This window comes from Hydra vulgaris, chromosome 01 (genome assembly GCF_038396675.1).
Source record: "Hydra vulgaris chromosome 01, alternate assembly HydraT2T_AEP".
NCBI lineage: Eukaryota > Metazoa > Cnidaria > Hydrozoa > Anthoathecata > Hydridae > Hydra > Hydra vulgaris.
The window spans coordinates 51,422,636-51,439,313 of NC_088920.1; the positions used below are offsets into that span (position 1 = coordinate 51,422,636).

General features: G+C 28.0%; 1 protein-coding gene across 1 annotated transcript; it reads right to left on the reverse strand.

The window, feature by feature from the left end:
• Positions 1-12,858: 12,858 nt before the first annotated feature.
• LOC100206852 (glutamine synthetase) lies at positions 12,859-15,291 on the reverse strand. Its single transcript, XM_065788530.1, has 4 exons — positions 14,889-15,291; positions 13,713-13,940; positions 13,421-13,587; positions 12,859-13,276 (listed from the first exon to the last, which is right to left on the reverse strand). The coding sequence occupies exons 1-4, from the start codon at positions 15,255-15,257 to the stop codon at positions 12,943-12,945; spliced, it is 1,098 nt and encodes a 365-aa protein (XP_065644602.1). The 5' UTR covers positions 15,258-15,291; the 3' UTR covers positions 12,859-12,942.
• Between the last annotated feature and the right edge of the window lie 1,387 nt (positions 15,292-16,678).

Here is a 16,678-nt window from a genome sequence, read left to right on the forward strand (position 1 = left end):
GGTATTTATATACACATATCACAGTGTTGACATTTTTTTAATTATAATAATTTATTATTCCATCAGAGACATACTGCTAAACAACTTCAACAGAGTAATCATAGACTGGCATTTTAATTATATAATTTAAAAAAATTTAAAAATACGATTATTTTTGTTTTTTGAGTTTATTACCTAACGGATACTTATTTAACAATAAATTTGACCTACCTAGCGGAAGATTTTGACTTAAATTGGCAACCAAATTCGATTGCGGTTAGTCTCACATTGTTCAAAATATCCAATAAAAGATCAATACTGATTATTAGAAAAAGCAGCAGATTTATAATTGATTGGAAAATTAACAGAGTCAATTGCAACCTCGTTGTGGTTGCTTGTTTTGGATGACGAATCCTATATTACTTTTCCTCATTCGAACAAAAGTAGTAATGCTGAGTTTTGTCATGATTATTTCCAACGATGTCAAATACAAAAAGAAATCGAAGTTTGAGAAAATATTTTGTGTTTGATTGGCAAAATATCTCTTTTTTTTCCGTCTGGTCTTGGTGTGAATCAAGAAGTTTATTTACACAAATACATTATCAAACGGCTGCTTCCATTTATCCAACAGCACCATGCAGATGGTAATTATTTGTTTTAGCCACATCTTTTTTCATCTTATTATTTTTTTTATATTTTTTTAAATTTATCTTATTAAAAACGTGATTTTCGTTGAAAAGGAAGATAATTCTACACCCTCGTCCGTTTTGCATGACCTCATCTCTTAACTTTCAAAAAGCTGATCATTATTCTTCAGAATCTTTCTGCAGATTATACAACTAATGGATATCTAATGATGCAAAATTAAAAAATGCAAAAATGTTCACAATTGTTGTTCAAACCCCTTTATTAACAGGAGACAAAAATAAAAAAATAATAGAGCTTGTAAATATTCCCAGTATAAATATATTCTTAGGTTTTTTAGATAAAATCTTAAAAGAGATTTAGAAGACAATGCTTGCAATAAGTTGCAAGCATTGCCTTCCAAATCTAAAACATAGACAACTTTGAGCTGTTTTTTCAGGAGTCCAGTCTTGGAGATTTTGTACCCAAGTACATTAAGGTACTTAGAGATTTTAAAAAAGTAGTCCATGGCTGTTTTGTAAAATCATTAGGCTCTACTTATTTCAAAGATATAGACCAGTTCTCTACGAGCTATAGAAGTCTAGGGGCTACCATACCTTTGAAAGTACAATTAGTTGAACAACATATTATCAAATTCATCGACATGAAAAGTGGAGTCTTCGGTATGATAAATAAATTTTAAGTTTGACAAAATATTAAAATAATATTATTTAATTATAATAATAGTAATTAAATTCTTACTATTACAATAATACAACAGTTTATGCAAGTTTAAACTTGCATAAACTATGACGATTATTCATTAAATAGACTAAAACTTACTTTGTGCATTTTATATTCTCTAAGCTTAGGTAACTGGACCGAACAAGCTCTCGAGTCCATTCACCAGCATTTCAATCAGTTTTGACGAATGAGAAAAGTTGGAGAACACAGCCCAAACTATATTAAAGCGCTAAAAAACGCAGTTGTTGCTTGCAACTACAAACATTTTGAAAGTAGCTTTCAGTTTGCAGGTAGCTTGTTAAAAGTATAACATCAACCTCTTATGAACAATTGCTTAACATAATTTCTTGATATATGATATGACAATATATGACATGCAAAATGTAAATAATAATTTTTGTATTTGTGTATGGTTCCTTAAAGGAATTTTTCAAATTTTTTGTTATATTAAACTAGATCAAAATTTATCAACAGATTTTAAATTTCATCAAAAAAAATTTCTTCTTTAAAAGTTACGACTATTTAAAGTTATTTCAGGAGGTAAATTTGTGGAATGTTAAACTTCTTATGGTCGTAACTCTTAAGCGAAAAGAGATTTTTTAATGAAGCTTGAAATCTGTCGATAAATTTTGGTCTAATTTATGATAAAACTTAAAAAAAAATATTTATGATTTTAGGAGAAGTAGTTCTAGGAATGGGGCAATTAGAGGTCGGGACGGGGTTGGGTTAGCTCCAATAACCTAACTTTTTGCAAGTCATCCTCATTTGATACCAGTATTAACATATTAAATGTTTGAGTATGTCACATACCTCTTAGTTACCTATCTTGAACAAAAAAACTACGCAAATACTAAAAAATATTCGCCAAAAATACGTGATTTCTCCCTAGGCCCCTGTTTTTTAACATTTTTGTTTTTTACATTTTTGTTTTTTATATTTTTGAAATAAGGAGGAGTCTAATAATAAACAAAAAAAATTTTCTGGGGATTTGTTGCAAAGTCTCAAAGAATGTTCCTATGCACCGTGTATACATAACTTTATATAAATGGAAATTTAAAATTTGCATAATTTTAAATTACATATCACTATTAATTTACATAAATTGCATATTTACATAAATTACTTATATTTTCTTATAAAAAAGTGCTTTAAAAGCACTTATTATACTTTAACAATAATTGAAACTTTTTTTAATAATTCTATTCTACCATATGAAAAGGCTTTGTGTAAATTAGGATATATCAACATCAAATAAACCTCGCCCCAATTATCAACATCAAATAAACATCGCAATCGCAAGTTTATATAGTAAAACCGCTCGTTTAGGAAAAATGTTTTAAGTAAAAAACCAGTGTAAGTACTGAAGATCCCATTAAAATTAGGTTGCAAAGTATCTTATTTATTTTAATTCCCCCTTGTATAAAAATGACACCAAAGAGTCTAAAAAAATTTGGAAAATAAAATATAAAACCTTTGATTACATGGAAGATAATAATGCAATGTTGGCCCTAAAATAAGCTTCGAAAACGTTACCTTTATCTCCACAAGAATTTTCAAATATCATCATACAGAGGAGTAAACTTACTTAATAGATAATATAAAATAATATCAAAGTACCAACATTCAAAGAAGTTCTCTCTTTTCGTATTTGACATCAAAAACTAAACACTTTAGGGTCTTTTTGCTTTGTTTTGTAACGTTAAACCCGTACTACTATAATTTTAATTTTTAAAAACGGATTTTACGTTTTGAATCAAACCCGTATTTCGACGTTGAACTTTTTTTACATCCACTAACTTGGATTTATAGATAAATTCAACGTTGAACGTCTTTCACATCCACTAACTTGGATTTAGAGATAATTTCAACGTAATACGTCTTTCAAACTCACTAACATGGATTTATATATATACTTTCGACGTTGAACGTCTTTCAAAACCACAAACTTAGACTTATAGATAATTATATAAATAATTGGTAAACTGAGATATTTAGGGACTAGCACAGCGGAGTGTTCAGGCATACATTTCAATTAGAATAGACGCAATAAGTGTGCATACATCAACCGATTAATTTCTCTTATCAGTTTCCCAAGCCTAAACTAGTTGACTAACATCAACTGGTTTAGGTTTGGGAAAGTTGTCTTGCAGATTTCATGTTTTTTTTAGGGTATATGTAATCCTGCACTCGCATGAATAAAACCCCTTTTTAATAAAGATAACCGTGTTAAATCTTTTATCATTTATAAATAAAGAAATTATTCAGCGTATCATTTTTGTATTTTAAGTAAGTGTAGACATTTGACACTGGTGATAAGTAAACAATTAACTAACTACTTTTAATTAATTGACCAAATAGTAAAACAGATAAATATTATATGTGTTGAAAAAAAGATAACCAATCGTGTATGATAAGCAAGCTACTTTGGTTTGTCTATTGGATCTACCCCAGACCAGTCCCATATTGATCAACTCTCTTTTATTGAGAGGTATGTTTCACCAGATAATGGGCTCTCGTTGAACGTTTTATAAATATATTGTTTAAAAAATATATAATTTCTTTTTATCATTTACGAATAGAAGATCAGTACTGTTGTCATTTTTCAAAGAAGATTAAAGAGTTTAAAGTCTTGGTTAAAGACTTTAAACTCTTCAATGTTAACCAATAACTGTAAAAATGAACCTATAACTGTAAAAAAATTTTTATCATATTTTAATAACCATTCTTGCACGGTCTGTAAAAATCAGGTAATGGTCAATCAATCATGGTCTGTCAAAAATGAATAACGGTTTGTAAAAATCAATGCTTCTGATGGTTCCCAAGAAAACCCTTTAGTGGATGATTATATACATTTGATAGATTAACTTAAAAAAAAAAATCAAAGATTTTAAATTTTGTCTAAAGGATTCACATAAATTTTTTTTTTTAAACATAAAATTTTTAAATAATGTTGCTGATTATATCAAAATATATATTAAAATTATATCAAATGTCTATATAGTTGTTATTTTGTAGATTGTTCTAACTTAAAAATAATTATTTAAAAACTTTACTTTTCAAAAATAATTGTTTAACCAAAAATGTTTGTGGGAATTTTATGGGAAGAACATTTTATAGTCACATTCTGATCAATAACAACAAAGTCAGCAGCACAACTTCTGTGAGTGCAATGATACTTGATAGTTACATTAGTTTCTTCATTGCATATTTATGTAAATAAAAGCTGCATAATTCATGCAGAGACCGCCGGTCTCTGCATCAATTAAACAAGAAATTATATCATAAACACTTTGAATCTAATATGGAAGTTTGAATTTATATTTTCGTTATATTTTTGACGTTACTTGCTTGATGAGTTTCACAAGACTAGTCAACAACTGTAAAAACCCCAAATCTGTCTAGATATACGTAAAAATTTGTACGATTCTCTTATGGATTTCGTTAAAGATTCAAGAAATATGTTCGACCATTAAAAAAAAATATTGATCATAAGTAAAAAAAGTATTAAAGAAGGCCTGTGAATGATGATAAAGAGGATGCTTTAGAGAACCTTGATCCAAGAGAATAGTTTAGAATAAAAATATTTATACCTTTTATAAATGCATTGGAGTCAAACCTGGCATAGTGGGTCTCAGTATGCTTTGGTTCTGCAAAATATTTTTCTTTCTTAACAAAATTTAAAGTTACAGAATACAAGATTTTTGAAGGAGTTACTGTTTTATGCCAAAAATATCCTGAATATTTTTTGCCTTATGTGCATAGAAAGCAAAAAACATCTTTCAAAAAGTTAGATTGTTTTTTTTTATCATACTATTTGTAAACAAACTAAATTTAAATTTTGAAAAATCCTTTTAGTGCAATGTAGTTGTCTGGCGGTGTTGATTTAATCGGTCAATTAATAGGCACAACATAACTCACAAAGAATTTCTCGGTGATGAACTTTTAATGATGTTGTTAGATCTTAAAAATACGTAAAACATAGAATAACACCAATTAAGCTTGAATACATTGGATATGGGCTGAAACTATTAGGAACCTGATACCTGACGTAACCTTAGTATTACTTTCAAGAGTATAAACACTCATGTTTCTGGAACATGCTAAATGATAATTAAATTTATTGATTCCATTATTATGATATTCTATTATTATGATTCCATTTTTACCTGGTTTAAATGTAACAAACTAACAATAAATATTAATAAAATATATTGTAATATTAAATATTGATAAAATATATTACTTTCTATTGGCTTTAAAAAAGCGCATCTACCCATAAATCTGCCTCCAATTTTCATCGACCTAGTTGAGATTAAAATAATTGGTGTTACAAAGTTTTTAGGAGTTTTCCTGAATGAACACATTACATGGAAACATATCATTAATTACATCTGTACCAAAATTTCTTAAATTATTGAAATTTTGTATAAAACTAGATATTATTTATAAAAAAAAAAGAGCTTCTCCCAACTTTATTACTCATTTATCCATAACTATTTAATTTATGAAAATATTGCCTGGGGATGTACATATAAAAATAGATTGAAACGTCTTTGTAAGCTTCAGATGCACGCAATTTAATTGTCTTACTTATTCAAAGTCTTTGTTAAAGGAAATGAGATTACCTAATATATATGATTTAAATGTATTAAACGACTTATGTTTTGTATTTATGTGAAAAAATAATTTAGTTCCTAACGTTTATAAAATTATCTTTACTGAAAAACCTGTCAATAAATATGCCCTAAAAAATAATGATTTGTTTAACACAATTTTTCGTAAAACCAAGTTTAATCAGTTTTGTATCGACTAAGGTGCATTATATCTTTGGAATGACGTTATTTTGAAAAATTTTGATTTGCCTACTTTTTACCCTGTTTTTCAATCTAAAATTAAAAGTTTTATTCTTTTCATTGACAACGTACTTATGTACTACTAATAGTAACATCTTGAAATTGTTAACTTTCTATTATTATAAAGCCTTGATTTGTTTTATTATTTATATTAAGTTATTTTATATTTTTGTTTGTATTTTCTAAAGTTTATTTTCTTTCATAATTGTAGGAGGATTATTTTATCTCGTAATTGTAAGAAGATTATTGATGCATTTTTAAAAATGGCTTATTTAAGGTATTGATGGCAAGATCTTTGTGATCTTTTTTTAGTTACCTTATTGTTTATCATTGTAAAGTTGTGAAAGTTGATTGTTATTATTATTTTTATATTATTAGTATCACTATATAGCTGTACAACAACAAACTAATGTAAACAAAAACAAAACAAAAATAATAGTAATAATTAGATAAATTATATAAAATTATTTTTCCAAACATTTGCCCGTATTGACCATCTAGCAATTCTGGTAAATGCCAGAAGGGCCGGTGCCTAAATAGATTGACTTGGGCCGGTCTGACTTACAGAAAGTTCTTTTGAAAAACGTTTTTCTCTTTCAATTTTTGTTACAGCATACCATTCATAATTTCATTTGTATTTAATGTGACGGTTTAGTAAACATTTCTGAAAGCAGATCTAGTCATTACATTTTTATCTGCTGCCCACTATCTACCTTACCTTAAAATGACCTTTTAATTTACCCACTTCCTATTGAAACTGTTTAATCTATAGGTAAAGAAAAATTTTTATTTATATGCTTTCTTGGTATACATATTTTTCTAAGTAATAATCACTAATCCAGTTATTATAATTATAACAAAGATTCCTATTGGTTTTTTTTACAACAAAGATTCCTATTGGTTTTATGATAACAAAGATTCCTATTGGTGTTTGGATTTTTGATTATCAATCTGTTAACGAATTTCGAAAACATTTTTAGTTTTTTCTACTAGATCCAATGCTTTAGTTTAGTTCAGGTCTTTTTTTGGTAAAACAATCTTTTAAATCAATTAAAAATTATACTTCACTGCTTTAAATATCGCTCTTATTTAGTTATTCTGGTTGTTTATTTCTAACTTGGTAACTAATTTAAATTTTAGTTAGCTAATCACATTTAAAAAAAAAGTAAAAATCTAAATATAAAACATTCTGCTATATTAATCCCGTTTAAGAAAAATGGATCTATTTTTCTTAAAATAATGTTAGAGCGACAGTTAGAAGAAATATATTTAAAAGACGGCGCAAAGAAATTTTTTTTTTAAAAAAAAGAAGCCAAGCAGATAAATGCAGGAAACTAACTGATTTGCTTAGTCTTCTATGTCAAGAAATGAGTTTCATTCAGGATCGGCTGGACACAAGTATACAGAGAACCCGCTCCAAAGTATACCTCTACAAAGTAAGAGTAATAAGAAAAAACAGAACACACTGCTATTCTAGAGCATAAAAAAGTTTGCGATTTAGCTATTAATTGTAAAAATGGAAAGCACTAACAAACTGTCTGAATTTAACTATTTTGTAAAACTAAATAAAAAAGATCGTGATATTTTATTATATTGTGATCATGTACTGCAAAGAACCTCTAAACTAATTGTAAATGGCCATCATACTGACAGGATAAAAAGGCCTTGTTTTGTTAAGCTAGCATAGTATTTTTGAAGCCTAATTATATATAGTCTTTTGTTAAAGGAATGACTGATAAGAGACACATACATCAATGAATTGAAGAACATAAAAAAAGTCTCAAAAATATGTCTTGCGCTGGAGTTTACTTTTTAAGAGTCAGCTGTCAAAATATCAACAACTTGATGTTTATTAATCAAATATCTCTACGCCGCGAGTAAGAATTGCTGACATAGTAAAATTAATTGGGAAAAAAGAATTTTCTTTTACCTATTTGTCTAGAGTATTTGTCTATAAGGACTCAGTTGTAGAGGAAATAAATTAGAAACAACACTGTTCGAAGAATATATTTGTGGACCATGGTAAATTTCTGGAGTTTTGTTTTTAAGTAAGTATGAGATTTGTAAAAGTAGAATGGATGTAACGGATTGTATTGAAAAAAGCAAGATGTTGAAATTTTTATGAGGAAAAGGTGAAGGATTGCAATGAAGGTTTCTCTCTGAAACTACTGTTAATAAAGTCATAAAAACAATTAGTCAACTCATTCGTGAGAGATAAGAATAGTATAAGAAATAAAAGATGCTGGAATGTTTTTAGTTCAGATTGATAGAACTCAGTATATTACAACTAAAGATCAATGTTCTGTTTTATGCGGTATGTAACAGATAGCATTCATGACAAACTTCTTAAATTGTTAAAGTGTGAATCTTTTACTGGAGAATACATATTTAAGTTACTAAACGGCATTTTTATATCTTGGAAAATAGGCCAATATGCAGGCCAATATAAAGATTTCTTTTTCAACTAGGCTGTCCGCAGAAGCTTCAAATCAGGTGCATGAATGATGCACATGATCTTAACTTAGTGTTGTTAGGTACTACCAAAGTCATCATAACATGTGCTCTGTTATTTTATTTTATTACCGACATAACTATATTTATTAAAGATTTGTACCAACGTATGAATTTACGGGACAATGTTAAACAGGACGTTCAGAATCAAAGAATAGTGTTTCTACCTAAGTGTTTCACCTAAGTGTTACTTTTGGTGAAACTCTTAGGTGGTCTAACGATATAGCACTCAGTAATAATCAGCAATATTTTTAGATCATTTTGAAATCCGTAATCTGAACTATATATTGAACTTATTATTAATTCAATATTATCCAAAAACTAAACCAAAGGTTTGCGTAAAAGTAAAATCTTATACAGAAGCTCTACTGAAATACAAAACCATACTAAATGTTCGAAGATTTTTAATGATATTTAGTCTCACCTCAGCGCTATCAAATTATCTACAAAAAGGTGAATTGGATATATTAAAAGCATTTCAAATGTTATTTAAAACCCAGAAAATTTTCAAGAAATGAGTTAGATATTTCGATGGTGTTTACAATGCTGCAAATAATTTTGTAATTTGGGCAAATAGAAAACTGCAGGATTTAGAAGAGTATGAAATTGAAGTACAGGTTTTTTTTTCTGTAAAAATAATAAGGAAAAGATTAATTACGCCGGCGAGTTTGCCCAAGATAAATTGATTTATGATACTACATCTGCCTAAAGATACAAATCCACTACGTAATTCTAGATACAATTAGTGAAAGTATTCTTCGCCGCTTTCTTGTTGACTAAACGCTTTATACTGATTTAGCCTGTCTAGATCCAGATAAATGTCTAGAATTTTTGCAGACATAAGAATTCAAGCTCTACGCTCTACTGCCTTAGAAGAATCAAGAGTTCGTTTGATGAAATTTGATGGCGTAAAATCTTCACCAAACAACTTACGGTGGAAATTTAAAGGTCTCGCGTTTTATTGGAAATACGCAAGCATTTGAGGAATTAACAATTAAAAATGAAACTCTATAATCTGCGCAAGATGAAAAGAAAGACTATAAAGGTATGGACGTTTTTAATTAAGTCATGTTCAGCTTGTAAAAACTGCTTAATTTGCTGCAAATTAAGCAGTTTTTACAAGCTGAACATGACTTAATTATTTACAAAAATCTCCGGCGGTATAACTTTTCACCTAATGCATATAATATAATTGGACTCGGTAATTTTTACAAAGACTTTTATTTGTTTAAATAAATGTAAATGTAATAATTTATAATAAATAGATAATTTTTCGAAATTTTTTGAATAAATATTTTTTTGATTCGAAATAATATATAAAAATACATTGTTTTAGAATAATAATCTAATATTAATGATATAGCTATGATAATATATATCCTTTACTATCACTGTGCACAGCTGACGGAATGCAGTAGAGAGGTAAATAAGATTTAAACAATTTATCTGGGTGAATAGCAATAATCTGCAATGCAATAAACATACATACATACATACATACATACATACATACATACATACATACATACATACATACATACATACATACATACATACATACATACATACATACATACATACATACATACATACATACATACATACATACATACATACATACATACATACATACATACATACATACATACATACATACATACATACATACATATATACATACATACATGCATACATGCATACATGCATACATACTTACATACATACATATATACACAAATATACATCTACACACGAACTATTTATTCACCATCCACAGGATGGTGAATAAATAGTTCGAATAAATAGTTCAAAACTGGATCAGACTACTGATCACATATACAACGTTCTATAAAGAAGCATGAGCAAAGTAAATAGCACACTTATACATTTCACTGCTAGTTTGAAAAAGTGTCAATAAAAGAAAAAATTGGTTTTTATTTGAAACAGAAGTTAAAAAAGGACTAAAAGTGTCACTGGACGGATGTTCTGAGAAGAGTTGTTGAATGTTTAAAGTTTTTGTGCAGTCGAAGTCAAACTTTTAAAAGTGACTCTGTAAAAATAGAAAACTTTAGAATGGAACCTTTCTTGGGCCTCTTTTAAAATTTGACCTATTTCTTGGTGAACGCATTAAAAATATAAAAAATCAGGGCAGAGAAAATTTTTAAAACACTTCATTAATCACTCACAGATGGCAGAAAATTTGTTTTGATCTTGTAAGTGATGCAAAAAAGGACAGGAAAGTTATCATCAAAAATCTGGTTTAGACAAAGTGGTCAGCAAGAGCTATTTCTATTAAAGATACTTACATGCATGTTACAGTCATAAATTGAGACCCTTGAAATGAAAAGCTTCAGACACATAATGATGGTATTACAATTTTAAAGATAACAAAAACTTTTGATGTTGCTTTTATGACAGAGCATAGAATAATTTTACAATTTGATGCTGCTAGTATCAAAATTCAAGGTAGAAGTGCATATTTAGCTTTGCATTTCTTTTAATCTTTTTAAGCATTTGTGACATTAATTCATAAAGCTTTTCTCGACATTTAGGAATGTGCTGAGATCAGCTATTATTTCTTAGCAGTACTAGCACAAAAATACAAGAAAGAAATGAAAGAATGCGCAAAGTAAGAGTTGGTGAAAATTGAGACAAAATGAAATGATTCAAATTGCAGTGAGAAATTTAGAACTAAACAATTATCTTCTACCATTTACAAATTGAAAATGTGCAAAAAAAAAGGTTTTCTGCATACGAGTTTGCCGAGAGAAAGTTTGGTTTTCTAAATAGTTGTCTGATCATGACCGTTTCTGAAATTGTTGCTGCTGCTAAACCCTTGTGTACTATTTATCTTTAGAATTAGGTACACAATTTCATGATTAAATTGTCAAGTTTGCCAAGTACATATCAAATGAGAAGAAATTAGTTAGTAGGAAGTTAGAATCAGCTTTTCCCAATGCCGACATTGTTTATCAGATTTTTTTAACCTTTCCGATTACTAATTGTTGTGCAAAAAAAACATTTTCAACAAAAATGACAAAAGTTTAGAATGATCTCTGTTATGTTCTTCAATATTAAATGATTGTTTGAATGCTCTTTGTTTAATGATAATTGAAGAGCTCTTTTTACCAAATATTATAACCTTCTACTTTTTGAAGATACCATATTTGACTTTTCTTATGTGAAAAAAAAAAATTGCTCTGTGAACAAAAAAATAATTTCTTGTTTTGCTTCATTCGTTTCTGAATATATATTTTATTTTTTTCAAATAATGTCACAAAATATTTCAAATTAGTTGAAATTAGAATATGTGAAGGTTTAGTTACAACGCAATAAAGTTGAACTTTAGTTTTACATTCTGGAAATCAAATAGATTTTGTGACGTCATATTTCGTAAAAAGAGCGTCCCATAATTGCACCGTACACGAAATTGAATTTGGAAATATTTACCTTAATCCTAAACATCGTTCTTTCTTAACTTAGAAACAGTTTTTTTTTAATGTTTAATCAAAAAATATATATTAAATGGAACACATTTTTACACTTTACACGGGAAAAAGAAAAATTTGAAAAAAAGAAAAGTTTAACTCTACTCGATTTTACAATATAATTATTATAAAATATGACGTATATTCTTTATAAAGATTACGTAGATTTTTAAAGCAAAAGATTAACAAAAAAAAAATGTTTTCCATTAAATGCAATTTTTTTAAAAAAAGTTAGATCTTTTAGAGCAAGAATGAAAAATATACTTTAAATATGCTAAAGATGTTTTTTTTTACCCTAAAGTTTGGGGTAACTACGAAACACTTTTAATAAATATTTTTTAGTTTAAACAGTTAGATAAGCTTGAACAAAGTAGATGATCGGCAAACAACAAAATGCATATTCACAAATAATCTTTTTTTTAGAAGCACATGGTTGCAAGTCCGTGAAAGTACTGAAATATTATTTTTTTATTGACAGAAAAAAACTGGTATGTTATGAGAACTATAAAAAAAATTAAAGTAAAAAAAAGTTAAACAATTTAGTTGGCCATTCACCAACACAACACCCCCCCCCCTCCTTACACAAATACACACACTCTCACACACGCCCCTCCTCCCACCTGCTTCTCTGTATAGTAGAAGAAAAAAAACTAAACAACTCTTGAATAGTTTCTTTAAAAAATTTTATGTAGACCTTTACAATTATTCGACAAAAAATTAAAATTGTTTTATAAACTTCAATTTTACTCATTCACTATTTCATTTAAAATAACTGTTCTTACAAGTGCCTCTGTGACAACATATGGATCGCAATTTGATGCAGGTCTTCGATCTTCAAAGTAACCGTAGCCATCTTCAGCACATTGGCGCGGCACTCGAACACTGCAGCCACGATTAGCAACTCCGTGAGAAAATTGGTGTATTGTTGAAGTTTCGTGACGTCCAGTTAGACGTCTTTCATTGTCTTTACCTCCAGCCGGATCATAGCAACGAATATGGTGTTTGTGGTTTTTTGATAACAAGTCAATAGCTTCATATACTTTTCTAATTCCTCCTTCTTTTCGCATTTCAAGAGTGCTATTTATTTAAAAGTGTAATAATTTAATGCTATTGTTTTTTTGTGTAAATTTTTACAAAACTTCTTTTTTATTTGTATATTTTACTTTGATTCTTTTTAAAAAACACAACAACAACAACAACAATAATAGCAAAAAATAATACCTAAAATTTGCATGGCATCCGGCGCCATTCCAATCTCCTGGAATGGGTTTTGGGTCAAGAGTAACAACAACCCCAAAATCTTCAGCCACTCTTTCAAGTAAATATCGGGCTACCCATAAATGATCTCCCATTTCAATTCCTTCACATGGTCCAATTTGGAATTCCCACTAATTTACGAATTCCAGCATTAGTAACAAAAACTAAGTTACTATATATGTAATTTATACACATTTACTTTGAGTAAAAAAAAAATAACTCAAATTTTAAAGATATAATAGAAAGATTTACAAACCTGTGATGCCATGACTTCAGCGTTCTCTCCAGCAATTTTTAATCCCGCGTAGAGGCATGCTCTATAATGAGCTTCCATCACTTCTCTTCCAAAAATTTTACCAGTTCCAACAGCGCAATAGTATGGCCCTTGAGGAGCTGGATACCCACCTTTTGGCCATCCAAGTGGTTGTCCATCACGATCAAGTAAAGAGTATTCTTGCTCTAAGCCAAACCAAGGATGAAAATCCTAAATGATGTAACTATAATAAATAAATAAATAATAGGGGAGAGTGGGGAGAAGTGGGAAAGCCTGAAATTTCTAATTAGGAGTGGTGCCTAAATACTGTTACTTGATGCAAACATTTAAATTTCTTTCCTTCTATTTCGCAGAAATGGCTTTGTTTCCCTGCGTGCACTAGAAGCTAAAATTTTCAAATAAACCTTAAAAAAGTGTTTACATCGGGGTGAAGCGGGACAGAAAACAGAAATATTTATTCCCCGCTTCTTTCCGTCGCCATTTTATTATTTCGATTGGTGAAAGCTCTTGAACATTTTTATGTCGGTTAGGTGATTTTATGATTTTACCAGTTTCTATTTAATAATTTGTGTTAAAATGTTGTTTTAAATTTATTTGTCCCACTTCTACTCACATTTGTTCCACTTTACCCCAATGGCACGGCTTCTCTAAAAGCAAAATTTTATATACTTAGTTACAATTGGTTGAAAACCTAAGGGGATTGAATCGATGCCTACAAAGAAGGTTTATTCGTAAAAATTTGTTTGGTTCAGTTTACGCATCAAATAAAAATGATACTGCAATTACTCTAAAAAATATTTACGTGTCCGACTTCTCACTACTCTCTCCTATATGACAATCTATATTTTATCAATTATAAATTCAATGATAAAGATAGTTTTACGTTTGACACATTTTTTCAATACTGCTTATGTCTTGTATTGGGACGTTTCTAAATGATACATCTTTTCATAAAGTTTATTTTGTATAAAAAAGCTTGTTTTTTGTTTTTTTGATATGTATATGTATGTATATATATATATATATATATATATATATATATATATATATATATATATATATATATATATATATATATATATATATATACACATTGCAAAAAATGTTTTAGAAACAAAACAATAAAAAAATATATAGAATAATTACAACAGTTGATACCTGCACAGATTCCATTGCAGATTTACATGACTTTCTTTTGTTAGACTCTGTTGGCTTGTGATCATAAGTATAAGTTTCGCAGAGTACAAGCTTATGTTTACCTTCTCTAAAAGGGTCAGGAAAAATAGCCACTGGATGCAAATAAACATCGCTATTGTTACCGGTTGCTTGACCTGTTGACGAACCATCAAAGTTCCAAATCGGAAGCTGATCGGGTCTTTCAGGTTCATAGTCAAGAGTTTTTGTTTTTGATCGCAATGTTTTACCTGAACCATCGATCCATATGTAGTTTGCTTGAATTTTACCTTTTGTGTCAAGGTTCATATATTTATTTAATATGCTCTGGTTTAGACCCTTGTAATTTTCCATCTTAATTGAAAAGATATTATAATAGATAATTCTTATGCAGAGAATTTTTAAACAGTATAAATTTTTTAAACATATATATATATATATATATATATATATATATATATATATATATATATATATATATATATATATTTATATATATATATATATATATATATATATATATATATATATATATATATATACATATATATATATATATATGTTTAAAATTAATGAAAAGTCACATGTAGTTAGCTCAAATAAATGACTTTCTTTTTAAAAAGTACTTTATAGAATTATGAAAATGGTTTATTACAATATAAAGGTCGTTTTAAGTATTGAAATATGCACATCAAAAAAAGTTATTAAATTTTCATTCTAAACATGTTTTGTTTTCATAATAGCGATTTAGGGGGTTTTAATAATACTTTATTTATATAAAAATAATTTTACGAAACTTCTCGATATAGAACTTCCTTTAAAGCAAATAACCCACTAAAAGAAAACATCACGTTGGAGCATAAAAACATTCTAAAAATAATTAAAAATAAACGTTTTTATTTTAGCATTTTTATTATAGAAACATTTGAAATATTGCACTATTTTATATTCTGCCCATTTTAAAATTTTGATGATAGTTTACACTTTTTTAAATAGTTTGCTACTTTTTCGACTAATGCTGCTTACCACTAATTTAAAAAAACAAACAAATTTTTTAGACAGCAAAAATATCTTTTAAGTAGTTAATGCACATTACCTCAATAATATTACATTATTACATATTACCGTTCACATTACCTTAATAATATTACTTAAATGAGCAGTTAACTGTTTGCAAATTATAATAATAATACTAATGTTGTTGCGTAATTTAATTATATTTAGTGTGATTTCAGTTTGAGTATAATTAATCTTTAATTATATTCCGACTGAAATCACACTGAAAAACAAAAGTTGAAATAAAGTCATATTGAGGTCTCATAAGACCCCGTAATAAATCTTAATTAGTAATATACTATTAGTAATATAATTAATTCAAAATATAAAATAATAAAATTGAACAAAAGAATTTTTTTCTCCTCAAGCTATTTCAACACTTTAATTACACAGGCCAACGAAATTTTACTTTTTCACTTTTTTTTACAAATAATATGTTTTTCTTATAATATTCCTCATTCTGATTTCAAATACGCAATTCTTTATCTTCTACGACGTCAAGTTTCTAAAATATTAGGGTTCAAATCCAAATATTTGGAGTAAGATCCCTAATATCGTCAAAAAAAACTTTTTCAAAAGTATGTCAACCTAGGTCTTAAAAGAAGCGTTTTTTTACAGAAATTTTAAAAAACATCGATAAAGATTTTTATTTAAATTTTTTAACAAAATAATAGTGCAAAAAACGTTAAAGAGAATATTCAAGTAATTAAAAAAAAAAG